The sequence below is a fragment of the Erinaceus europaeus genome, chromosome 13 (genome assembly GCF_950295315.1).
Source record: "Erinaceus europaeus chromosome 13, mEriEur2.1, whole genome shotgun sequence".
NCBI lineage: Eukaryota > Metazoa > Chordata > Mammalia > Eulipotyphla > Erinaceidae > Erinaceus > Erinaceus europaeus.
Window position 1 is genome coordinate 8,726,144 of NC_080174.1, and position 27,500 is coordinate 8,753,643.

The following is a 27,500-nucleotide window of genomic DNA, read 5'->3' on the forward strand; positions in this document are numbered from 1 at the left end:
ACCTAATGTATATATATTTTTAAAAATAAAAACAAGAACTCATAATAAACCCTGCACTTTTTTTAAAAAATATTTTATTTACTTATTAATGAGAAAGATAGGAGAGAGAAAGGACCGGACATCACTTTGGTACATGTGCTGCCAGGGATTGAACTCAGGACCTCCTGCTTGAGGGTCCAATGCTTTATGCACTATGCCATCTCCCAGAGCTAAACCCTACACTTTTGAGAACGCACATAAGCACCAGGCCAACAACCCTCCCAAGGAAATGAATGTGCGAATGACTGGGTAAGTGAATAAACGAACCCACTCAGAGAGACAAAGAAAGCCAAGGCACTTGCCTGCAGTCTCCTCTTCTTCCGGGAGAGGCTGCCCGTCCAGTCACTGATGCGACACATCCTGGCCTTCAAGCTGTCTTTTCTGGGGGCGTTCTCGCTCAGGGCCCCAGACTTCCGGCAGGGGAGTGTGAAGGAGGTGTAGGGGCCCAGGTCCCCCTGTCCCCCACGGGAGGCGGCCGAGTCCAGGTCCAGGTCGGAGGCAAAGGACACGTGGGGGCTGAGGCCGGTTCTGGGGCCCAGCTCCCGCAGCGAACAGAGGGACGAGCTTTGCTTGAAGGGCTTTGGGGGGTCCCTGGGCGGGAAGCTGGGGTGCAGGCTGGGGTGCAGCGTGGGAGCTGGCAGGGAGCCCTCGTGCTCCCCCAGCTCCCCTACGGGACCCCAGGGTGAGTCATACCAGGAGGACTCAGAACTCAGGGAGCTGCCTTTGCTGGATCTGGGGTGCGAGTCACCCGCCGAGAGGCGTGGGCTGGGTGGGGCGTCATCCCCCGAGGTGGGCGAGTACCGCAGCAGCTGGACTGGCCCTCCTGAGTCCCCAGGGGACACTGAGCTGTGACCGTCAGCCCCGGGTCCACTCCCGCTGTGGAACTCCACCCTCAGGTGTCCGTCCAGCTTCCCCAGCGTCTTGATTCGCACCCTGGGGCTCTCTGGGTCCTCATCCCCCAAGCAGGGGTGCAAGTGGCCGTTACAATCCCTCAGGGCAGTGGGGGGCTCCGAAGGTTCATGCCCCAAGTAGTGAAAACCGTTCTCTGGGAAGTCACCACCTCCTTCAGAGAGGACACCAGGCTTGAGTTTGCAACACAAGCTGTCTTTGGGGGGTTTGCAGGCTGAACCTGGCTGCCTGGAGGCAGCGGCATAAGGCTGGTTGGTCTTGAAGTGAGAAAAGCAGCTGCGGGCCAGCGACCGGGACTTGTAGCCGGGGGCCCCGAGGCTACCGCCCTGTCCCCAGCCCTGCAGGGACTTGTTGTCTTTGGCATGGATACTGCGGATCTTCAAGGAGCAGTGCTTGGGCTTAGCACCAGGGAGCACGCTGCTGTGGCTCCTAGCTCCTTGGAAGGTGTACTGACTCTCCGAGTTCCCCATTGTCACCTAGAGGAAGAAGAGCAGCCACAGGTGAGGGCTGAGGACTCAACATGTGTCACAGTGTCAACTGCGGCTTCTGACGGAGGGATTGGGGACGCGGAGCTCTGGTGGTGGGAACGGTGTGGAATCGTACCCGCTATCTTGTAATTTTGTAAACTACAATTAAATCACTAATTATAAAAATCATATATAGTGAAAGGGCAGGGGCCAGGTGGTGGCACACCTGGTTAAGCACACACACTACAGTGCACAAGAGCCTGGGTTCAAGCCTCTAGTCCCCACATGTCAGGGAAGGGGGCAGAGTTTCATGAGTACTGAAGCAGGGCTGTAGGGGTCTCTCTGTCTCCCTCTTTCTGTCTCCCCCTCCCCTCTCAATTCCTCTCTGTCTCTATCCAATAATAAATGAAATTTTTAAAGGGACAAATATATGGAGAGAGAGAGAGAGAGGAAGAGAGAGAGTGTGTCAACCATATCTGTGACCTTTGGCAGAGAACTACTGCAGTTTCCAATGGAGAGGTTTGGGGACACAGAACTCTGGTGGTGAGAACAGTATAGAAGAGAGTAGTGAAGCAGTGCTGCAGGGGTCTCTCTCTCTCTCTCTCTCCCTCCTTCTCCCCCTCTCAATTTCTCTCTGTCCTAACCAATAAAATAGAAAGAATGAAAAATAAATAAATAAAAGGAAAAAAATGACCACCAAGACTGGTGGATTCCTAGGGTTGGCACAGAGCCCCAGGGATAACCCTGGGAGCAAAAAAATAAATAAAGGATAGTAATATCAATAATAACAACAACAATCATAATAATAACTGCAGCAGCTTATCTGGGGAGGTGGCATAGTGGAGAAACTGAGGGACTTGCGGTCCCTGGCCCTTCCTGTGCCAGAGGGATGGCCCGCTAATAAGTCCAAATAAAATAGAGCCTGGTGACATCTCATGTGGTTGAGCACACACATTACAGTGCACAGAGAGCCAGGAGTTCAAGCCCCTGGTCCCCACTTGCAGGGATGAAGCTTCATGAGTTATAGAGCAGTACTGCAGGTGTCTATCTTTCATTTTCTCTCTCTCTCTCTTCCTTCCTTCCTTCCTTCCTTCCTTCCTTCCTTCCTTCCTTCCTTTCTCCCCCTCCCCTCTCCATATCTTTCTGGCTCCATCACCACTAAACCCTCACTGTGACCTTAATCACAATCACGTGACTTCTGATGAGCTGGCTTTACCTGCAGTCAGGTTTGGCTCCCCGGGGAGGCTAGCAGCGGTCAGTCCACTGTCCAGGGTCCTGGGTGCGAGGCGGCATGGCTAGTAGGCACAGGCTGGGGGCCCATGAGATGACCCTAGAAACCAGGAAATATGAGAACAGTCCCTCAGGCTCCACTCCCCACCCCTTTCTAGGTCTGCACTCTCTACCTCCCCCTGCCTCTGAATTTCTCTCTGTTCTATCAAAATAAAAGTTGTTTTGTTTTTTTTTTTAAATAGAGATAGTGGGTATGGGTAAATAGCATAATGGTTATGCAAAGAGACTGTCAAGCCTGAGGCTCCAAAGTCCCAGGTTCAATCCCCTCCACTACCAAAAGTCAGAGCTGAGCAGTGCTCTGGTAAAACAAACAAACAAACAAACAAAAACATTCACTGTGTGTAAGGCAGTTGCTTCTCAATAATTATGATCCAGATTCAAATGCTGACACCACACGGAGGTGTCACAGCACTGAGGGAAGTTCTTGTGCTGAAATTTCTTCTCTCTCTCTCTCTTTCTCTCTCTCTCTGGAAAACACTAGAGGAAGTCAGGCACGATTTCACTTATCTGAGAGAAAGGAGGAAATAAGGAAAGACGGAAATAGTAATGGGTGTGGGGATGAACTAGGGAGGGCGTGAAGGCAGGACAATGGAGAAAATGGGGGTAAATCTATATATACAAAGATATAAATAGATATAAATAGAATCAGCACAGATCGGTGAACTTGGGAGAACTATAGCAGTTCTGAATGGAGGGGACGGTGGTGGGAACAGTGTGGAATTATACCCCTATTATCTTACAATTTTGTACCTCACTATTAAATCACCGGTAAAAAGTTAAAAGGGCGGGCAGGCTGTGGTGCACCCAGCTGAGTACACACACTGCCACGCACAAGGACCTGGGTTCGAGCCCTTACTCCTCACCTACATGGTGAAAGCTTCATGAGCAGTGAAGCAAAACTGCAGGTGTTTCTCTGTCTCTCTCCCCCTCTCTGTCTTCCCTCCCCTCTCAGTTTCTTTCTGTTTTTATCCAATAAAATGAATTAAATTTTTAAAAATTAGAAGAAAAAAAAAAAAAGACTGACTCCCATCCTCAGAATTTGCAACTGGAGGATCAAAATAAGCATCGACCCACACACCTTCAAGATTGAGAATGAGCTGTGAAGATGTATGTGAAGTCACCTGAAGGGAAAGAAAGAAAGAAAGAAAGAAAGAAAGAAAGAAAGAAAGAAAGAAAGAAAGAAAGAAAGAAAGAGGAAAAAAAGAGAGAGAAACACGCAACACAGAGACAGGGCTCTATGAATAACTCTTGGCTATAAGCCCAACTCTGGGATACCACTGTCCTGATGTCAGAACTTGCTCCAGCAGTCTGGCATCTCAGTGACTCTCCTGAGCTATGGATGGCTGCAGTAACTATTCAATCTGCTTACAGGGCCGGCTGGGTGGTGGCATACAGGGTTCAAGTGTCGGTTTCCCACCTGCAGGGGGAAACCTTCACAAGTGGTGAAGTCTCTTGTTTCTTTCTTTGTCTCTCTCTCTCTCTCTCTCTCCCTCTCCCCCTACCCTCCCCCCTTTCTCTCAATTTCAGGCAGTCTCTATCTGATAAATAAATAAAGATAATAATAAAAAAGGTTTCAAAAAAAAAGTTAAATCGGCTTATACACAGAAATGTGACGCCGAGAGCTACTTATCCTCAGCACTTTACTGATTCTGATCAAGTCCCCCAAATTACTTTAGCTATAAAATGATCTACTTTAGGGAATGAGTAGTGGTGCACCTGGTTGAGCACGCAATGAGCAAGGACCCGGGTTCGAGCCCCCGGCTCCCGCCTGCAGGAGGAAAACTTGGCGAGTGGTGAAGCAACGTTGCAGGTGTCTGTCTGTCTCTCCCTCTCTATCTCCCCCTTCACTCTAGATTTCTGGCTGTCTCTATCCAATAAATAAAATAAAGATAATAAAATTTTTTTTTTCAAAAATGATCTGCTTTGTCTGATGCCAACAGAAGTGATGATGCAAGCATTCTACTAGGATTATTACAAGCGCATGTCGCAAAAATATCAGAAAAAGGGCCAGAAGCTAGGGCAGCCTGATAGGACACCTACTTGCCTACCTGAGGCTGCGAGTTCTACTCCCTCCTCCGTTTGATGCCAGAGCTGAGTAGTGCACTGGTCCTCTCTCACTCTTCCCTTCTTATCATGAATATAAGTAGGGGCCAGGCAATGGCGCACCTCACGGAATGCACATATTACCATGGGCAAGGCCCTGGGTTCAAGTCCCCGTCCCCATCTATGGAGGGGAAGCTTCATGAAGCAGGGTTGCAGATATCGTTCTTTCTCTGTATCTCCCTCCCCCTTTCAGTGTCTCTATCAAAATAAATAAATAAATAAATGGGAGGTAACTCAGCGATACAGCACAGAATTTGCCTGTGTGCTGTCCCAGTTTAATAGATACACACAGACACACACATATGGGTCTAAGTACACAGAGAAGACTCCAGTTTCTTTTTTCCCCCCCTTTTATTGCTTCTGGGGTTATTGCTGGGACTCAGTGTCAGCACTACGAATCCACTGCTCCTGCAGCCACCCCCCCCTTTTTTATAGAACAGAGAGAAATTGAGAGGGGAGAGGGAGATAGAGAGGAAGAGAGAAAGATAGACACCATGGGATTGGGTGGTGGTGCACCTGGTTGAGCACGCAATGAGCAAGGACCCGGGTTCGAGCACCCAGTCCCCCACCTGCAAGAGGAAAGCTTTGCGAGTGGTGAAGCAACGTTGCAGGTGTCTGTCTGTCTCTCCCTCTCTATCACTCCCTCCCTCTAGATTTCTGGCTGTCTCTATCCAGTAAATAAAATAAAGATAGAAAGATAAGACACCTGCAGACCTGCTTCAATGCTTGTGAAGTGACCCCCCCACCCCAGCCCACGCAGGTGGGGAGCCTGGGGCTTGAACTGCGATCCTTGGGCAGGACCTTGAACCCAGCACTATGTGTGCTTAACTTGGTGGGCCACGGCCCGGCCCCCCTCCAGTTCCTTTAGATCATATAAACACCTCTCCTTTTACTGAGCAGAGCAACTAACCTACAGACTTTACTTCTCTAAAGGTCTTGAATCATCAACCGTGATGATTCTGGCCACCAAGCTACACTTGTCAAACACCCAGAGACATTTTCGACAGCCACAATTAGGGTCATACTCCTGGCATCCAGGGGAGAGTTGGAAAGACACGGTTAGCTAGACACGCTCAAATGTTCAGGCCCGCCCCCCCCAGCAGAGAACCCCGTGACCCAACCTGTACACAAGAGTCCAGACAGAGAAGCTGTAATTATTGCCTGTCTCAAACACAATCACGGCCAGAACCAACTGTGCCTTAACCTCTTTAGAACAAAAACCACTCCACACTGCCAAGGGTTCATTCACCTAACAAGCTCCTGTTACATCTCCTTCTCTGGCCTTGAGTCAAGACCACTACTGGGCTCGGCAGGCGTGAATTTTATCCCCAGCTTCAGAGGACCGCCTTCGGCATCACTGGAAGGCTGGGTCCCAGTCAGTACAAAGAGGCAGGCGAAAGGAACATCTGGTCCCCCCAGGGAAAGCTTTGGGGGAAGTCGATCCTTAATAAATAAAGAAGGAAGAAGGAAGTGGCTGCTAAGGGTTTCAGATGCCAAGTGCCCACCGTGTGGCCTCACTGGTTGACTTTGAGTTCAACTGGCTTCCTTCCAAAGGTGTTCTTAGCTGGAGAATGGGGCAGCATAATCTGGAGAGGGCTGCCCAGGGCACGGGGGTGAGGTGGGCACAGAGGGGCAAGTAGGGCTGGCATTCAGTGGAGGGAAAGTAATAAATTCTTGGGAGCCCGGCTCCTTGCACACTTCATCACCCTGGTAATCCAGTTGATCACAAGAAGGGCTTTGCAATGCACACCAGTTTCGCAGAGAATTTGAACATCTGCGGCACGGCTTAGAGTAGCATAATTCTGGCTATGAGCTGTGACCCACTGCCAGCTCTTAAAATCCATTTAATGAACGCATGGCAGTATTTTTAAATAGACAGGAGGTGGGTGGGGGTGGTGGGAAGGACACACAGGACAGAAGAGAACAGAAAAGAACAGAATAGAAATTGGATGGGCTGGAGTGACAGTATGATGGTTCTGTAAAAGACTCTCATGCTTGAGGATCTGAGGTCCCAAGTTCAATCCCCAGCACCAGCTTAAGCCAGAGCTGAGCAGTGACTCTCTGGTGTGTCTCTCTGTGTCTTTCTCTTTGTATCTCCCTCTCATTAAAATAAATAAGACATTATTAAAGGAAGAGGAGGAAGGAAGGAAGGAAGGAAGGAAGGAAGGAAGGAAGGAAGGAAGGAAGGAAGAGATAAGACTAGGGTTGAGGAGATAGCATAGTAATTACACAAATGACTTTCTATCTGAGGATCCCAAATCTTAAATTCAATCCCCAGCACCTCCATAAGTCAGGGCTGAACAGTGCTCTGGTAAAATAAATAAACAAATACATAGCAGAGACTATAAGAATATGAAGACCACATCCCAGTAAGGGTAAATACTGTTTTAGGAAGCTATATTCTTATTTGTGACTGTGGGTTGGCCTCCTTACTGGGTTGTGAAGTAAAATGATATCTTTTTGAGCAGTGACTAAAAAAAAAAAAAAATTGAAAAATAAATATTTTTTATACCACAAGTGACAGTTTCTAAAGCCCATCAGTTCTAATAAAATCCAAGGACAACCAAACTCAAAGAGTCGCAAAACACTGGGGAAATATTGCCTGATGCAGAGGCTTCTGGAAGAGCCCGGAAAGGCTCTATAAGTGTCAACGCCCATGTTCAGCGGGGAAGCAATTACAGAAGCCAGACCTCCCACCTTCTGCACTTCATCATGACCCTGGGTCCATGCTCCCAGGGGGTTAAATAACAGGAAAGCTATCAGGAGAGGGGATGGGATACAGAGCTCTGGTGGTGGGAATTGTACCCCTCTTATCCTATCATCTTGTCAGTGTTTCCATTTTATAAATAAAAATTAAAAAAGAAAAGAAAAGGGCCATGTCTGGGGTGTCTGGACTCATGCAGTGCAGAGTCCAGACACCCCAGACTAGGAAAATCTTTCATTTGACAGCTTAAGAGTGCCTTTCAGGGATGGGAAAACAGTATAATCATTCTGCAAAAGACTTCCATGCCTGAGGCTCTGAGGTGCCAGGTTCAATTCCCCAGCACCACCATCAACCAGAACTGAGCAGGGTTCTGGACTTTCTCTCTCTCTCTCTCTCTCTCTCTCCCCCATCTCTATCTTTATCTCTACCTCATTATATTAAAATAAAGGTTTGTCTTTAAAACAAAAAGGGACTTTGCACACTCAAATTCGTGTGTGTCTGTTTACATCCATAGCTGAATATGGGAGCTAGGATTATTCTGGGTGGTGGGGGGGGGGAAGAGGTGACCTTAGGGGGTCTGGATCACTTAAGTAAATACCAGTGAGTAGAATAAAATTGTCCAAGTCAATTAACCACTCTTGGCCCTTCCATTCTTTCATCTATACTACTAAAGCATTTGGAACACTGTTATTATTATTATTTGTGTTAATTCAGATTTTGTCTTTGGTGTGTGTGTGTGTGTGTGTGTGTGTGAGAGAGAGAGAGAGAGAGAGAGAGAGAGACCCCAAAGCAAAGGATTCTGGGGAAGACAGGAAAGGGATGGGACAGAGAGAGTGTCCTGCAAACACCCATCATGGGAAGATGAGAAGTTATAACCCTTCTGTCAACAGCTATCCTGGAAGCCACCAATCTCCCAATAAAATGGGGGTGGGGGGAGTTTAAATTGATTTTGAATAAAACAAATTTTGCCTAAAACTTTCCCTCCCCCAAACAAGCCCCCCGCTTCAGCCCTTTCCCTGCCTCCTTCTTCTCAGTAACTTCAGCTTTGTTCTCAATACTCACTAATGTCTTTCATGTGCTTCTTTTTTGTTGTTGCATTGGACACAAGGGCAAACTCATCCTATCTTTTCCTAACTAGACAGTACCCCCCCCACACACACACACTTCAGAGATGGACCCCATCTTCTTTACGCAGCCATCCACAGGCAGGGCTTCACCTGCTACTGGAAATAATGTTGGAGCAAATACTGGGGTGCAGAGAGAACTGTCTGTGTTTATGTCTTCTTCTCCTTCAGGTAGACACCGGAAGTGGGTTTGCTAAACCCACAGTAGTGTCCTGAGGATGTCCCACCCTGTTTTCCCAGCTGGCATTCACACTGCCCAGGAAAGCTCAATTTGACCCCATCAAGAAGTTCATGGAGGTATGGGGCTGGAGAAGGGAGCCTCGGGTGGTAGAGTGCACCTGTCACCATTCACAAGGACCCAGGTTCAAGTCCTCAGTCCCCATCTGCAGGGCAGGATGCTTCATGAGTAGTGAAGCAGTGTTACAGGTATCTCTCTCTCTCTTCCTCTTCTTTCTCCCCACCACTTAATTTCTCACTAATTATATTTCTCACTAATTATATTATATTTCACTAATTATATGTAAAATTAATACAGGTATTTTTTAATTTTTTTAAATATCTATTTATTTTCCATTTTGTTGCCCTTGTTGGGTTTTTTTTTAATTTTTTAAAATTAAAAAAAAATTTTTTTTTTTGCTTTTTCCTCCATTTTGTTGCCCTTATTGTTTTATTGTTGTGGTTGTTATTATTACTGTTGTTGTTATTGATGTCATCATTGTTGGTTAGGACAGAGAGAAATGGAGAGAGGATGGGAAGACGGGGAGAGAAAGACAGACACCTGCAGACCTGCTTGACTGCTTGTGAAGCGACTCCCCTGCAGGCGGGGAGCCGGGGGCTCCAACCGGGATCCTTATGCCGGTCCTTGCGCTTTGCGCCACATGTGCTTAACCCACTGTGCTACTGCCCGACTCCCAATACAAGTATTTTTTTAAAAGAACGTAACTGAAGAGTGCACTCACTGCTTTTTTTGAGCAACAACAAAAATCAACCAAAGAACTGAGTCCTGGAGCCGGGTGGTGGCGCACCTGGTTGAGTGCACATGTTACAATGCATAAGGACCCAGGTTCAAACCCCCTGTCTCCACCTGCAGCAGGGAAAGCTTCATGAGTGGTAAAGCAGAGCTGCAGGTGTCTCTCTGTCTCTCTCCCTCCTTTATCCCCCCTTCCTCTCAATATCTGGCTGTCTCTATCCAGTAAATAAAGATAGTAAAAAAATTTAAATATATACATATACATTATACATATACATTATACATATACATTATACATATATATAAACAAAAGAAAAAGAAGTGAGTCCCTACAGCCAGGGAGATGGCATAAGCATAGAACACAAGACCAGCAAGTTCAATTCCTGGCACCTCCATGAGGCAGAGAGACGCTCTTGCCCTCTCTCATAAAATAAGTAAATCTATTTCCTTGAGTAGCGACTCAGTTTTCAGCATACAAGTCTTTCACTTCTTTGGTCAACTTTATTCCTAGGTATTTGATTGATTTTGCTGAAACAGTAAATGGGAGTGATTTCTGGATGTCTTCTTCTTCAGATTTAGTGTTTGCATAAAGAAATGCCACAGATTTTTGTACATTGATTCTGTAGCCTGATACCTTGCTATACTGTCTAATAACTTCCAGTAATTTTCTGCTGGATTCTTTAGGTTTTTCTATGAATACTATCATATCATCTGCAAATAGTGAGAGCTTGACTTCTTCCCTTCCAATCTGTATTCCTTTGATTTCTTTCTCTTGCCTGATTGCTATGGCAAGAACTTCCAATACTATGTTGAAGAGTAACGGTGACAGTGGACAGCCCTGTCTAGTCCCTGATCTGAGGGGGAATGCTTTCAGCTTCTGTCCATTGAGTATGATGTTGGCTGTAGGTTTGCTATATATAGACTCCACTATCTTGAGGAATTTCCCATCTATTCCCATTTTTTTGTAGAGTTTTGAGCATGAATGGGTGTTGGATTTTGTCAAAGTTTTTCAAAACACAAACTGAATCTTTTTAATATATAGGCTGTGTATTTGATATGCGGACTCTCTCAAAAGCCTAGACCAAGTAGATTAGAAGCATCCAATAGCACAGCTATATACAAGATACTGGGTACTGTACAGCAAACCCTAACAAAAGGACTTTTCAAAGTTAACCCAATTATGAAATAATGTGATGATAACATTAACTATCCATTGTCTTTTTGAACCCTAAGACAGCAGGAACCTCACATCTCCACTATAGAGCCCCTACGTCCCCCAGTCCTGGAACCCTTAGATAGGGCCCACTTTCCCGTATGCCTCTCCCAATCCATATCAAATAATATTGCATCCGCTGATCACAACCTAACCAACGCAACGATTGCCACCTCAACATGCTTCACCTCAGACTGTGTCCAGAGACTTCACGTGTGGAATGACAACCCTTCAGCTTCATTACTCGGGTGAGACCTTTCCTTTTATAGTACACTCTAATTTCATCTCAGGTGGTTCACTTTCTAACAAAGTCCCAAAACCTAGATATACACCAGTTTCTGTGAGAGAGTTTATGTTTGCATGTATCCATAAACTACTGCAAAATATATACCTGAAAGCAGAAGTACACTAGAGTTTGCAGTGAGTACCCCCCTAACACTTCCTCTCCACTATTCCAAGCTTTGGGTCCATGATTGCTCAACAATTTGTTTGGCTTCGTATGTTAACTCTCTTTTCAATCACCAGATTCCAGATGCCATCAGGATGCTAGCCAGGCTTCCCTGGATTGAAGACCCCACCAATATGTCCTGGAGCTCAGCTTCCCCAGAGACACACCCTACTAGGGAAAGAGAGAGGCAGACTGGAAGTATGGACCGACCAGTCAACGCCCATGTTCAGCGGGGAAGCAATTACAGAAGCCAGACCTTCCACTTTCTGCAACCCACAATGACCCTGGGTCCATGCTCCCAGAGGGATAGAGAATGGGAAAGCTATCAGGGGAGGGGGTGGGTTATGGAGATTGGGTGGTGGGAATTGTGTGGAGTTGTACCCCTCCTACCCTATAGTTTTGTTAATTAATCCTTTCTTAAATAAAAAAAAAATTAAAAAAATAAGTAAGTCTTAGAATGAGAATGCGAACCGAGTCTTGGAGGCTATGTGGAATTGTTAAAGAAAATGGCATCTCCCAACACAAAAGGCATTCAGGTAGGAGTGATAACATAACGGTGATGAAAGCAGACTCTCAAGCCTAAGGCTCCAAAGTCCCAGGTTCAATCCTCAGCAACACCATTAAGCCAGAACTGAGCAGTGCTCTGGTCTCAAGTCTGTCTGTCTGTCTGTCTGTCTGTCTGTCTCTCTCTTTAAAAAAACAAAACAAAAAACAAAGGGTGGGGGGGTAGATTGTTCTATGGAAAACTGAGAAATGTTACACATGTACCAACTATTGTATTTTACTGTTGACTGTAAGCCATTAGAACCTCCAAGAAAAAAGTAATTAAAAAAAAAAGAAGATACTCCTCCACTACTTACTGAATCCCTAAATAACTACATCAGCAAATGAAGCCAATAGAGAAAAGACCTCAGCTTGCTCAGGGAACTGTGACCAGGACAGCAGAGGCCTGCAAACACCAGAGGGGACAAAGTTTAAAGGGTGAGAAGCCTAAGGCCACAGCTGGTAAAATAGCTCACTGGAACAGTGCGCTGCCTTGCCATTCCCATAACCCAGGTTCGAGACTAGCCCCTGTGACAATAAAGGAAGCTTTGGTGTCATGGTCTCTTTTACTGTCTGTATCTGAAAAAAATAAAATAAGTCAAACAAACACACAAACACACACACACACACACACACGTGTCTGACAGCACTACCCTGTGAGCTACCTCTGAGAGACACTTGGGGCCTTGTCTAAGTCAAGAGCCCACAGCAGCCAATGTTTTTAGGAACAGTTTACGCAAAGAAAGGCCTTGTGCTGGGGGGGCGGGGGGGGACATTCACAGAGTCTGTCCGGGAGTTTATACAAGCCTCCAGAGCAGTGGTTAATGAGGGTGGTGGTCTGACCCACCAACCCACAAGTATGACTGGCACGTTTGAGGAATGTCCCTGGGTGCAGAAGCCCAGCTACATCCTGGCAGACACGGAGACGGAGAACGTACCAGGCTTCCCCCTTCCCCCAGCCCCCCATCCCCCACTCCCACACTCACCCCCGGGCACTTAGATCACCCTTTCTCAATCAAAATTGCAGTGTCAATCAAGTCTCAAAGGAAATAGTCCTCATAAGAGTACATCACTGTTTGTTCTTTGTCTTCTAGAAATGATTAAAAGGTATGGCATACAATTTTATCCAGGCTCTTTCCAGCAAGGAACTGCTTTAGGAAAAAGAAAAAGATTTCTATGAGAGACAGAAAGACAGAGAGCAACCAGAGTGATATCTGGATCTTTCTCTCTCTCTGCCTATCATCCTTCATGAATAAATAAGTAAAATCTCTAAGAGAGAGAGAGAGACAGAGACAGAGAGAGACAGAGAAGATTGAAACACCACTCAGCTCACTCTTACGGTGATACTAAGGACTGAATCTGGGAACTCTGGGGTCTCTGACATACAGATCCCGAACTCTCCTGTCCAGAATTCCTTTTTTTTTTTTAAATATCTCTTTAATATCTCAAATGTCCCTCTGCCTGCATAGTCACATCTCTTTTAAGTCCCTTCCCATCCAAAAGTTAGTTAACATCTTAGCCTTTCAAGACATTGTGCTGCTTTTGCTGATAATAAAAACCCAAGGCCTAGGGGCCAGGCAGTGGCACACTTGGTTAAGCACTCACATTCCAGTGCACAAGGACCCAGGTTCAAGCCCCTGATCTCCACCTGCAGGGGGAAAGCTTCATACGTGGTGAAGCAGGTCCGCATGTGTCTCTCTGTCTCTTCCTCCCCTCTCAATTTCTCTCTGTCTTTATCCAAAAAAAAAAAAAAAAAAAGCATAAAACAAAACAAAAAAAAAACACCTAAGGCCTATGGCTGGGGAAGTGGCCAGAAGGGCAGAGCATAACAGGACTTGCATTCCAGGGATCCCAGGTTCACCAGAGCTGAGCTGTGCTCTGACCTCTGTTTCTCCATCTCTCTCTCTCTTTCTCTCTCTCTCTCTCACACACATACACACATACACACACACACACACACACACACACACACACCATTTTCTTTTTGTTTAATATTTCATTTACTTATTCTGGACAGAGACAGAAATTGAGAAGGAAGAGGAAGCTAGAGGTAGAAAGAGAGAGAGAGACAGAGAGATAGAGAGAGAGAGAGACTTGCAGCACTGCATCACCACTTGTGAAGCTTTCCCTCTGCAGGTGGAGACCAGGGACTTGAACCTCGGTCCTTGAGAATTGTAAGGTGTGAGCTCATCCAGCTCCTTAAATAAGTAATTTTCTCTTTCTTTCTTTCTTTCTTTCTTTCTCTTTTCGGCAGAGCACTGCTCAGTTCTGGCTTGTGGTAGTGCAGGGGGGGATTGAACCTGGGACTTTGGAGACTTTTCTTTCCATAACCATTATGCTATGTCCCCTCACCCAAATAAGTCATTTTCTAAAGTAAAAGAACCCAAGAGTCACAGGGTTCACAGCAGCGAGCATGGTTTTCTTTCCTCTTCCCCACAGTCCTCTTTTCTAACTTTCTCTGAACACGAGAGTCAAAGTCTCTACCCTGACTTCTGAACCACCTCTCTTTTGACAGACGGGATTCAATTCACAAAGCACAAATTCAGGAGTTGGGTATGGCCTTTCCCAGCTCTGCACCAAACCTAAAACAGAAGAGACAGCCTCAGAACCCCAGACTGGGTCCCTGAGGCTGTGTGGCTTCAAAAAGCCGTGTGTAAGGTGAGTCAGAAGCCGACACCCCACTCCTAAGCCTCATTCCCGTTTTTGTGACCAAAATACACCATGATAATCGCCTGGTTATTCTTGGCATGGTCTTTCTGCATTATCCACTGTTCTGCTGGAGTTAAAGCAGGAATAGGCCCAGACACACACACACACACACACACACACACAGCCCCTACACCTCGAAACAGACGTTTCCCTCACACAGCCCAAAGCAGACTTCAGAGTTCCTTTTCTGCACATCTGGGTAGTAAGGGCTTACAATAGAAGCTGTTCTTTTCTGAAAACACAAGTAGAACCTGAACTGGAATTGGCATATTGCACCAAAGTAAAAAACTGTGGGGTGGGGGTGGGGGAAGAATACAGGTCCAAAAAGGATGACAGAGGACCTAGTGGGGGCTGTACTGGTATATGGAAAACTGGGAAATGTTATGCATGTACAGACTATTGTATTAATGTCAAATGTAAAACATTAATTCCCCAATAAAGAAATAAAAAAAAAAAAAAGAAGCTGTTCTCAGGCAAGTAACCCAAGCACTTCTCTGAGACCTTAACGACTACTTCTAACAAAGCTGATACTGTATTAGACAGACCCCTTCAGGGGGCAAAGTGAATGGTTGTTGCGGACACTGTTGCTATTTCATCACTACACAGGGACTGAACAGTTTGCGAACTATCCCAGGGAGCTGTTTCACAGCCCAAGGGCATCTTCCTGAAGTAGCAGTTTAAGTCCTGTTTTTAAAACTATTTCCATGTTGTCAGAGAGTCCGTTCTGCCATGTTCACGGCCCAGGTTTGGACCCTGGTCCCAGATGGAAGAACCATGGCACTAGGAGAAGCTCGGGTGCTCTAATGTCTCTCTCTCTCTCTCTGTCTTTCTCTCTCTCTCTCTCTCTCTGTCTCTCTTTCTACCACTTTTTTTTTTAACCAGAGCACTGCTCAGCTCTGGTTTATGGTGATGCAGGGGATCGAACCTGGGACCTCAAGAGCCCCAGACTTGAGAGTCTCTTTGCATAATCATTATGTTATCTACCCCTATCTCTCTCTCTTTCTCTCTCTCTGGAACAGAAGGACTCCAGTTCAAACCCCTAGTCCTACTGGGTCTTTCCTTATTCTAATGTACACACTCACTGGGCCTCCACCTATAAATTTCTAAGTCTATCCACAAAGTAAATGTTGATTTTGAGCAACACAGGGAGTCTTCCATTAAAAAAAAAAAAAAGAATTATGTTTCAATTACATAGTTGAATGGAAGGACCTCACTAGGAAAACTTAACTATTCCAGGTAAAAGGGTCTTTTCATTCTTTCTTCCTTTTATTTTTTTTCCCCTGGTAGAGACAAACAAGAGAGAGGGAGAGAGAGGGGGGAGAAGAGGAGAGAGAGAGAGAGACTGACTCACAGAACTGCTCACCTCTCATGAAGAGGAAGAGGGAGAGGAAGAGGGAGAGGGAGGGGGGAGAGAAAGAGAGAGAGAGAGACTGACTTACAGAACTGCTCACCTCTCATGAAGCTCTCTTCTGCAGATTGGGGGAGGATGAGGGGCTTGAACCCTGGTCCTCTGGCACAGTAACAAGTGCACTTTACCAGGCACACACCACTCAGTTAACGGTAAAAGGATCTTACAAAGTGAGCCAAGCAGCTTCTCACAGATGCTTCTAGACTCACTCCCCCACACACACACACACCCCACCCAGTTTCCAGAGTCAGCACCCTAAACAGAGGGGAGCCGGACAGAGCAGGTGCTGACTTGACACTTCGGAGTGAGACTGTGTGGTTCTTCTCCGGTGCAAGCAGGGACCACCCAGACAGAATCCTCTGCTGTCCCAAGTGGTAGCCTGACAGCCAGTTTGGAAGGATTATCTCTCGCTAAGAAACCAGGCCCTTTTCTTCAGGGACCAGGCGGCCAGAAGCGGGTCTGCAGGGGAATACTGAGACCAGGGGCTGCTGGCCGGCAAACAACTCAGAGTTGAGTCACGGGGCTCCTGGCCAGCGTCCTATGTCTGTCTCAGCCCTGGTCACAGTCAGATGGAGTGACAGGAGCTGAAGGGGAAAGGGCGGGGGGGGGGGTGCGGAGGGAGGGGAAGGCTCTGTCTGTCCCTGCTGGAGATGCTGCCTCTCTGGGTCAAAGCAGAGCTTTCAAGATTCCAAAGAAAAGCAGTAATTTTAAAAGGCTAATAATACTTCTACTAGTTTTGTTTGTTTAACTTGATGATTTCTGATTTTACTGTTGAGGCCCAGTGCCTGTGTGATGACTGCACTGCTCCCAGTGGCCTCCCCCAACCCCGCTTTTTAATTTTATTTATGTATTTATTTACTGGATAGAGACAGAGAGAAACTGAGAGGGAAGTAGGGAGAGAGAAAGAGAGACATCCATAGCTTGTTAAGCTTTCCCCTGGCAAGTGAAGACCAGGGACTTGAACCTGGATTCTTGCACATGGTAACATGTGCACTCAACCATATACATCACCACCTGGCCCCTCCCTTTTTATATATTTTATTTATTATTATTTTGCCAGAGTACTGTTCAGCTCTGGCTTATGTTAGTGCTAGGGATTGAACCTGGGACTTTGGAGCCTCAAAGCAGAGAGTCTCTTTGCATAAACATTATGTTATCTACCCTCCACCCTGGCATGAAAGTCTTTTTGCAGAACCATTATGCCATGTCCTCAGCCCTCCTGCATCATTTTTGAAATTATTATTATCATTTTAAACCAAAGCATGACTCAGCTCTAGCTCCTAGTGGTGTGGGGGAATTGAACCCAGGACTTTGGAAGCTCAGGCATGAGAGTCTGTTTACATAATCCCATCTATCTCGGGACTTTGAAGTCTCAGGAATGAAAGTCTTTTGCAGAACCATTACACTATCTCCCCAACCCTCCTTTTTTTTTTTTTTTTAATATTTCTGTGGCCCAGGGGGATAGCCCAGCTAGAGTACACAGGAACTTGCCCAAGAAAAGGCCGCAGGTTCAATTCCCAACACTGACTACAGTCAGAACTGAGTGGTGATGGGGTCAGAGAGAGAAAAGACACCGCCAGGACGGGAGGTGGGTCCCCAGAGGATCCCCAGGATCTGACAGCTTTACTGTAACGGAAAAGGAACTCCATGCACACGCTCACCCAGAATAGCTCATAGCCTCATCCTCCCCACAGTCAGCACAATGTGGTAGAAACCCTGACAGTGACTGGGGGCTGCAGGAGAAATAGCAGCTGTTCGCCATCCCCTAACTTTCCAGAAATTCTATAAATACGCCTCCGAGTTACAGCAAGTTCAGTGAAGTCTCCTATTTCTGTCTCTCCACCTAGCAATTTGCAGAGAGTGACACGCGGGGTCAGACAAACGAACGTTCAGCCTGGGGAAGGCAGAGCCCGGCCGCGCCCCTCCCAACCCCCCTCCCCCGGCCCCAGTCAACACCCTTAAGAGGGACGCCTCAGAGACAGCCCCCCACTGATCTCTCTCCTGAGACAAGCTCTCCCCACTAGCACACAGAGAGATCACCTGGGAGTACAGGTCGTGTTTAAAAGCTTCTGGGTTGGGGGGCTAGGCAGTGGCACACACATTATCCTGTATAAGGACTCAGATTTACACACACACCCCGCCCCAGCCCCCACTTGTAGAGGAAAAGCTTCACAAATGGTGAAGTGGTGCTGCAGGTGTGTCTGTGTCTCTGTCTCTCTCTCTCCCTCTCCCTCTCCTATCTCTCCCTACCTTTTCAATTTATCTCGGTCTCTATCCAAAATAAACACATAATAATAAAAATCAACAACAACAACAAAAAATTCTGGAGTGGGGGTTAGGCGGTAGCACAGCGGGTTAAGCACACATGGCACAAAGTGCAAGGACTACCGTAAGAATCCCAGTTCGAGCCCCCGGCTCCCCACCTGCAGGGGAGTCACTTCAGAAGCGGTGAAGCAGGTCTGCAGGTATCTATCTTTTTCTCCCCCTGTCTTCCCCTTCTCTCTCCATTTCTCTCTGTCCTATCCAACAACAAACAGCATCAACAATGACAACAATAATAACCACAAGGCTACAATAACAACGGCAACAAAAAAAAAAAGGGGGGGAATGGCTTCTAGGTGCAGTGGACTCATGGTGCAGGCACTGAGCCCCAGCAATAACCCTGGAGACAAAAGAAAAAAAAAACACTTCTGGGACATGGGCCAGGTGACGGTGCACCCTGTTGAGTGCACAGGCTACCATGCACAAGGACTCAAGTTCAAGCCCTTGGTCCCCACCTGCTGGGGAGGAAACTTGATGAGTGGTGATGCAGGGCTGCAAGTGTCTCTCGTTCTCTCTCCTTCTCTATCTCCCTTTTTCCCTCTCAGTTTCTATCTCTACCCAAAAAGAAGAATAGATAAAATAATTAAAATAAAATACAGGAGGCTGGGCAGTGGCGCACTGGGTTAAGCACATATAGTACAAAGCATAAGGACCGGCATAAGGATCCCAGTGCAAGCCTCTGGCTCCCCACCTGCAGGGAGGTCGCTTTGCAAATGATGAAGCAGGTCTGCAGGTGTCTGTCTTTCTCTCCCATTCTCTATTTCCCCCTTCTCTCTCAATTTCTTTCTGTCCTAGCCAATAAAATGGGAGGGGAAAAAAATGGTCTAGAGGAGCAGTGGATTCCTGGTGCTGGTACCAAACCCCAGCAATATCTCTGGAGGTAAATAAATAAACAAATAAATAAATAAATACAGACGAGGACAGTGGTTCAGGAGATGGCGTTGTGAATAAAGCACTGGACTCTCAAGCGTGAAGTTCTTACTTGAATCCCCGGCAGCACATGTACCAGTGTGATGCTCTGATTCTCTTTCTCTCTCCTCCTATCTCTCTCATGAATAAATAAATAAAATATTTTTTCTTTAAGTTCCCAGACAAAAGCAAAAGACCACAGGAGGGTAAGGATATAGAACTCTGGTGGTGGGTACGGTGTGGAATTATGTACACTGTGATTTTGCAATCCTGTAACCTACTATTCATCACAAACAAAAATGTCTAAATAAATAAAACATTATCTCCAACCTCTACCCCACGCCCAAAATAAATGAACCAAGAAGCAAAGGACCAAGACTAAGAAGCCACCACTATCCAATAATCAGTGTGGAATGAAGCTCTTCAAGCAAGAAGCTTGCCTAATTCCAGAGCTAGGCCGAATCAGGGTGTAGAATAACTAGGAACTAGAAACACACACTCTGGGCCACTTTGCCATTCTGGGTAAAAAGGGCTAAGGTAGCAGGGCTGGTGAAATAGCTTACTTGGAGACTGTGCTGCTTTAGTATGTAAGAGACCCAGGTTCAAGACCAGCTCTCGTCACATTGAAGGAAGCTTTGGTACTGTGGTCTACCTCTATCAAAAAAAAAAAAATTGAGCATAAAAATCAAACAAATAAAAAGTCCTAAATGCTTTAGGGGAATCGGGGGGAAAAAACAACAACAATAACAACAAAAAGCTTTCTGAAGAGACCAAAGAACTAAAAAAATAAAGAAATCCAGACCCAATGGACAACAGCTTTCTCAAGAGTTCTTCAGTCTACACTGAGGGAGGCAGCAGCAGTTACAAACCATCCCCAGGGGCACCACAAGTCTACAGAATCTTAGATGAAAAGGTTGTCAACCCTTCCGCATGCCTATGAGTGCAGCCTCTGACTACAGTAACTCGAAAGCACAGAGAGATCTTTCGAGAAGGCACAGTTCGAGAAAGTCTAGCATCTTCCACAGCAAAAGGCAGCATTTCCCACACAGCAAACACCAGCTCCCAGAGGAGTGAAAGAAACACACCGCCCCCCACCCTCCCCATCCCTGGCCCTACCTGTGCCAAGAAAGCCTTGGAGGTAGCCCGTCTTCCTCGGGGTCCTTTCAGCAGCAGAAGCATCTGTGCCCAGCTCTGCTCTGTCCCCAACATCCCCAAAACACAGCCTCTCTTTTCCTTTAGCCCCTGGACAAGGCAGGAAACACAGCCCAGCCTCTGCCGTGAGGAGCTAAAAACAGCCCGTATGCAATCCTGCATGTATTTTTGTCCGCAGCTACACACCCTCATCATGTTCAATTTTTTCCATTGGTGGAAGGCCGACCAGGCAGACTTAACCAGAAAGTGGTTTTTCCACCAGGGCTGGCTGAAGCCAGGAGCCAGGGCTGGGCACCTAGGATCCCCAGATTCCAGCGTGACCACCAGGGGGGCTCCATCACAGGAGTCCACAGAAGAAAGGATTACTCACTGCCATGGGAGAACCTGGGCTGCTTCTTGGAAGAATCCACAGCACCCGTCCTTGTGTGGGGAGAGCCCAAGCAGACATTCTGTCTCCCAAACCACAGCCTGGAATGTCAGGCTCATTAAAAAAAAAAAAATGCTTCCCTCCAAGCAGCCCTTCCAGATCCTTCTGCAATTCGCAAAGGATCGCCTTTCTCACCAGAGTGATTTTGTTTTTAAGGCACAAGGAGACTTGGTGCTACATTGGAAGTCCTTGTCCTTGTTCTCCTCCCAGGAGAAAGATGCCTTTAACTGCCTCCAGTGAAAAGGTGACAGGCCAGGGTCTTGGGATGTGTTTAAGGCTGGAAGGAGCTTGGCATGACAGGCCTTCTGGTACAGGGCAGAGCAACTGGGGGTGGAGGACAAGAGAGACGGGGACGCACAGGATGGGCAGCGTGTGGGACTGTCTGCTTCTGCAGTGAAACTTCATCAAGGAAACAGTTCAAGCAGAAGTGTGTTGGGAATCCTGGGCAGGGCTTTTTGTTTATTTTTACCATAGATTAGTCTTTTTTGTTTTTTAAACTCCAAGCTGAAAAGGTATTCACAACTCTGTTTTTATTTCCCTATTTATAATATTTATTTGGGATAGAGACAGAAAGAAATTGAGAGGGGGTCGGGCGGTGGCGCAGTGGGTTAAGCGCATGTGGCGCAAAGCGCAGGGACCAGCGTAAGGATCCCGGTTCGAGCCCCCGGCTCCCCACCTGCAGGGGAGTCGCTTCCCAGGCGGTGAAGCAGGTCTGCAGGTGTCTGTATTTCTCTCCCCCTCTCTGTCTTCCCCTCCTCTCTCCATTTCTCTCTGTCCTATCCAACAACGAATAGCGTCAACAATGGCAATAATAATAACCACAACGAGGCTAAAACAAGGGCAACAAAAGGGGGAAAAAATGGCCTCCAGGAGCAGTGGATTCATGGTACAGGCACCAAGCCCAGCAATAACCCTGGAGGGAAAAAAAATAAAAATAAAAATAAAATTAAAAAAATTTAAAAAAAGAAAGAAATTGAGAGAGAAGGGGGAGATAGAGAGAAAAAGAAAGATACCTGCAGACCCACTTCCCCACTCAGGAAGCTTCCTCCCCTGCCAGTGAGGTCCAGAGGCCTGAAACTGGGGGACAAGAGCTCTCTAAAGTAGTATTTACGCTATTAAAGAGTGTGACCTGGCTAAGTGCATGCATTACAGTGAACAAGGAGCTAGGTTCCAGCCCCTGGTAGGGTGGAAGCTTCACGAGTGGTGTTGTAGGTGTCTCTCTGTCTCTCTTTCTCCCCCTCCTCAATTTCTCTCTGCCTCTATCTAATATATTTTTTAATGTGACCTCTGACACAAAGAACTCACTGGGCATGGGGGGGGGGGGGTGTGCTTTGCCATGCATGTGCCTGGCTAGGATTCAAACCCCAGCTCCACATGGAAGTACCACAGTGGTGCTGTGGTGTCTGTCCCTCTCTCTGTATCTCTGAGGGGAAAAAAAGGGGGAGCTAGGAGTATTCAAAGCTTACAGGACCAAAGCCTCAGCTCCAATGGTGGGGGGAGGGAACAAAGTTATAAGAGTACACGGAGAGAGAGAGAAAAAAAAAAAGTGTGTGTGTGTGTGTGTGTGTGTGTGTGTGTGTGTGTGTGTGTGTAGAGGGTTTGGTCTTTCTAAGATACAGAAAGGCAGAGAAAGAGAGTGAAAAAGACCCCAGCACTCAAGTTTCCTTCAATGCAGTGGAGGCCCGGCTCGAACCTGGTCACGCATGTGGCAAAGCAATGCACTATTCAAGTGACCTTTTTTGATGTCCCAAAATATATCTACTTTTAATGATCTCTTCTGATATAAAATAATTTTTGAAATATTCTATTTCCTCACACATGCAAACTATTTACACTGCCACTGAGCCTGGCTTCCACCATAACCAAGTGTGTATACACACACACACACACACACACACACACACACACACACACACACACACACACACACACACATATATCTTCCATAGAATCTCACTCAGTAAATAATAAGCACCATTACGTGAGGTCCCCTGCAGTAAAAACCAGTTTAACCTCCAGCAAAGTGTAGATGGATGAGGGCTAGGACAGAAGCTCAGAGACTCTGAGGTCCTGGGTTCAATCTGCGCCACCACATACACCACAGCTGAGTGGTGTGCTGGTCTCTTGATCACTTGCCCATAAAAATAAGTAACTGCAGCCTTTTTAGAGAGAAGATTAAGCTCATGAACATAGAACTGAGGACATTTTGAGGCTGGAGGAGCAGCCTTCCAAAACTGCCCATTTCAGCTATCCAATCTATAGATGAAAAGAGAGAGAGAGGGAGCCAGGCGGTAGCGCAGCGGGTTAAGCGCACGTGGCACAAAGCGCAAGGACCGGCATAAGGATCCCAGTTTGAGCCCCCGACTCCCCACCTGCAGGGGAGTCGCTTCACAGGCGGTGAAGCAGGTCTGCAGGTGTCTATCTTTCTCTCCTCCTCTGTCTTCTCCTCCTCTCTCTGTCCTATCCAACAACAATGACATCAATAACTATAACAATAATAAAAAACAAGGGCAATAAAAGGGAAAATAAATAAACAGATATTGAAAAAAAAAAGAAAAGAAAGAGAGAGGAAGAGAGATGGTCTGTGACCAGGTCACAGTAACACAGCTGGACAGAGAGAAGTAGCAGAGCCTGGACACGTCACCCATCACCACAAACAAGGAGAGAGGCCAGAAGGTTTCCATGGAGATCAAGTCACATAGCAGAAAACATGGGAATCCCCAAAATACCGTGTGTGTGTGTGTGTGTGTGTGTGTGTGTGTGTGTGTGTGTGTACACAAGTTCACATTGGGGGAATAAAAAAAGATTCTATGGTCAGAGAGGTGACTCAGTGGGTAGAGCACCTGCTTTGTAAACCTGGGGCCCTGAGTCCAATCCCCAGCACTCCTTTCTCCATCACTTTCACAATAAAACCAATCAGGGACCAGAGAGATGGCTCAGTCTGCCTGAAGCCAACTAGCAAGCATGAAGCCCCCAAGATCAGAGGTTCTAATCCCCAACACCCCCTAATCCCAGAGCTGAACAAAACTCTGACTGACACACACACTCTCTTTCCCAATCCCTTTTATTCTCCCTCGCATAAATAAATCTTAAAAATAAAGAAATCTTAAAAAAAAAAAAAAAAAAAACACATTGGGAAAATACAGTTCAGTTTTAAAATGTTGAATAGGCAGAGTTTAAGTTCCTGTAAATTTAACAGCATTTCTGTTACTAAATGTAAAAAGACATCTTTCTTAATTTTTTAAAAAAGGGCAGGGGTAGGTAGTATATGGTTATGCAAAGAGACTGTCATGCCTGAGGCTACCAAGTCCCTGATTCAATCCCCTGCACCATCATGAACCAGAGCAGAGCAGCAGCTTTCTTGTTTTAAAAAAAAAGGGGTGCAGGGTGGTGGCAGACCTGGTCATGTATACATGTCACAGTGCTCAGGGACCTGGGTTCAAGCTCCCGGTCCCCACCTGCAAGGGGAAAGTTTTGCGAATGGTGAAGCAGGGCTGCAGGTGTCTCTCTCTGTCTCTCTCCCTTCCTACCACCTCCTTCCCTCTCAATTTCTGGCTGTCTCTAGCCAACAAATAAATAAAGATTAAAGAAAAAAAAATTTTTTTAAAGGAGGGTTAGGTAGGTAAGGCACCTGCTTTGTCATGCTTGCAGCCCAAGTTCAAGTCCTGGCACCATATGGGAGGGGCTATGGCACCAACACTGTAACCATCTCTTGCTCTCTCTCTTCCCTAGCTCGATCTGACATAAAAACAAAATGAAGAAGCCAGCCCAGGAATTATGAAACCAGGCATCTGCAAGGCAGCGGCATTGCTCCACAAAATGTCAGCATATTTCTCTCATATAACCTTGTCCTAGAAAAACTACTCCTCCATGGGGACCAGGCGGTAGTGCACTGGGTTAAGCGCACATAGTACAAAGTACAAGGACCCACATAAGGATTCTGGTTCGAGCCCCCAGCTACCCACCTGCAAGGGAGTCACTTCACAAGCGGTGAAGCAGGTCTGCAGGTGTCTATCTTTCTCTCTCCCTATCTTCCCCTCCTCTCTCAATTTCTGTCTTATTTAATAAAATGGGGTGGGGGGAAGGCCACCAAGAGCAGTGGATTCATAGTGCTGGCACCTAGCCCCAGCGATAACCCTGCTGGGATTGGGCTGAAGGAAATTGAAGGAAATAAACTTGGAGGTGTGGAGGGGATGAAGTATCAACAATTCACTGTATGAACATATGTGCCGAGGCCACCCCAGTCGTTCCTCTGGGCTTTTCCAAGTACTTCACTGACCTTCAGCTCGTTCTGCATGGAAGCACTCACTGTGGCTACTACAAATGGCGTCTAAGAAGGATTTCCCTCTGACACTCGGCAGACATTCCCAGGAGCCTCTCATCGGCTACTTCCATTTTTGACCACTGAGATCATTCAAAATACCTTAGTTCTGTGAACGTTAAAGCCACTTGGGGTTTCCATTTTTTTCCTTCCTTCCTTCTTTCCTCTCTCCTTTCTTTTTTCTTGCTTTCTGATAAATACAGAGAGAAATCAAGAAGAAAGGTGCAACTAGAAATGGAGAGAGACAGAGAAAAACCTGCAGCACTGCTTCACCACTTCCCCCCTGCAGGTGAAGACCGGGGGCGGGGAGGGGTCTGTGTTTAAACCTGGGTCCTTGCACACTGGGTGCCCGGCCCCTATTTTCAGCCACACAAAATCTTTAGATTTGACCAAGGACAGGGAAATAACTCTCCATGGAGCACTCCATCCTCAAACTCCACCACCACCCGGCAGAACTCCAAATCACAGAACTAGACTCTTCATCTTTTGTAAGCTTCACTCAGGGATAAAAATATAGCAGGGCATATGTGCTAACAGGCTCCCAAAACTATGTTTCCTTGGCAGAGGGTTCTGAGAATTCTGTAAGTTACTATTTAAGACTTATTCAGTCATACAGCCTAAGATGCAAATTACACACAATATGTTAACAGCTATAGAATTCGAGCAGTGAGCGAGTTAATGTACAGATTCTCGTGGCAGTTTGGCAAACTGTCCTAATGAAAGCTGGAGAACATGGCACGTATATACGCACACACGCAAAGAGTCAGACTCAGAGAAATAGAAAGCAGCAAACTGGTTCCCTAGGGTTGAGGAGGCGGTAGAGGTTGGCAAAGGGATACCAGTCTTCAGCTATGAGGTGAATGGGAGCTGAAGAGCTACCATGCCCCTCCGTGATTATGCCTGACAGCACCATACTGTGTAACTGACATTTGCTATGAGCATACAACTTGGCGCTGGGCAGAGGCTCACCTGGTTGAATGCACAGGTTACCATGAGCAAGGACCCAGGTTCAAGCCCCCGGTCCCCACCCAGCAGGGAGACAGCTTCACAAGCAGTGAAGCAATGCTGTAGGTCTCTCTCTTGTCTCTCTTCTCTACTTCCCCCTCCCCTCTTGATTTCTGTCCCTATCCAATAGATAAATAAATAATAAAATACAATAAAAAAAGGATACAACTTAAGTGTCCACACAATGTGGGGAGAAGGAGGCCAGCACAATAGCTCACTTGGATAGTTCTTGACTTTGCCATGAGCACTGTCCCAGGTTTGAGCCCGCTCCCTCCCAACCACATTGAGGAAAGATACTTCAGAGGTCAGGTGGTGGTGCACCTGCTTGAATGCACATGTTACAATGCACAAGGACCCAGGTTCAAGACATCTGCTGGGGGTAAAGCAGAGCTACAGGTGTCTCTCTGTCTCTCTCCCTATCATCACCTTCCCTCTTGATTTCTGACCGTCTCTATCCTAGAAATAAAGGTAATTAAAAAAAAAAAAAAACTTCAGTGCTGTGATTCCATTCACACACACACACACACACACCATCTGTCTGTTTCATTCTTTCTATTTGAAAAAGTCAACCCAGAGTGGTGAAGCCCCAGAATCATTCCAAAATAAAATAAGGAGAAAGAGGAGGAGAAAGAGGAAGGGAAAGAATTTAAAGGAGGTGGAAAGATATCTCTGCATAACAGAGAACAGGACTTACATCAAGGGTTATCTTTGGGGCTCAGTGCCTGCACAGCAAATCCACAGCTCTCGGTGGCCATTTTTTCCTTTATTTTTTAAATTTTATTTTCTCTTACTTGATAGGACAAATATAAATTGAGAGAGAAGTCAACTGTAAAACATTAATCCCCCAGTAAAGAAAGAAAGAAATTGAGAGAGGAGGGGGAGATAGACAGACACCTGCAGACCTGTTTCACTGCCTGGGAAGCTTCCCCCGCTGCAGGTGGGGAACAAGGCATCCATCCTGGGTCCTCACACATGGTCATGTGTGCGTTCAAATGGGTGTGCCACCACCCAGCACCCCAGAACCCAGCTCTTCACTCACTTAGCACACCCTGGAGACCTCAGATTAACTTGGGCACGCGTTGGATTTTGAGGCGAAAGCAGAAGCTGGCTGTGGTTGGTTCATTCTGCTTCACAAGAACAGATCTACCTTCATGCTGAAGATATACTGACAGGGAGGAGAGAGAGGGAGAGGGAGAGGGAGAGGGAGAGGGAGAGGGAGAGGGAGAGAGGGAGAGGGAGAGGGAGAGAGGGAGAGGGAGAGAGAGAGAGAAATATGCCTGGAAACCCCTCCTGTTGGTCTCTGGATGGTTGGCAGAAGGGAGACGGGAACGCTTGCTGATAATAATGGGCAGCAAAATGTCACTGGGGCCACTTAGAGGAAGATGGATAGGAAGTTTGTGGGTCTTTGTCCTCCCGTCCATCCATCAATTGGTTCAG

The 27,500-nt window shown here is 46.6% G+C and overlaps 1 protein-coding gene across 10 annotated transcripts in view; it reads right to left on the reverse strand.

The window, feature by feature from the left end:
• The window catches only part of TIAM2 (TIAM Rac1 associated GEF 2), a 274,186-nt gene that overhangs the window by 149,414 nt on the left and 97,272 nt on the right, over window positions 1-27,500 (reverse strand). For 8 of the 10 annotated variants that reach the window (XM_060205285.1, XM_060205281.1, XM_060205283.1 and 5 more), the window contains 2 exons: window positions 2,632-2,745; window positions 342-1,424 (listed from right to left, as the gene is read on the reverse strand). In XM_060205285.1, coding sequence (XP_060061268.1) covers window positions 342-1,418 — 1,077 coding nt within the window. In that variant the 5' untranslated portion in view covers window positions 1,419-1,424; window positions 2,632-2,745. Of the gene's footprint in view, window positions 1-341; window positions 1,425-2,631; window positions 2,746-20,274; window positions 20,652-20,680; window positions 20,741-27,500 lie in introns of those variants that run through there. The other 2 variants (XM_060205286.1, XM_060205284.1) reach the window with 2 other exon arrangements.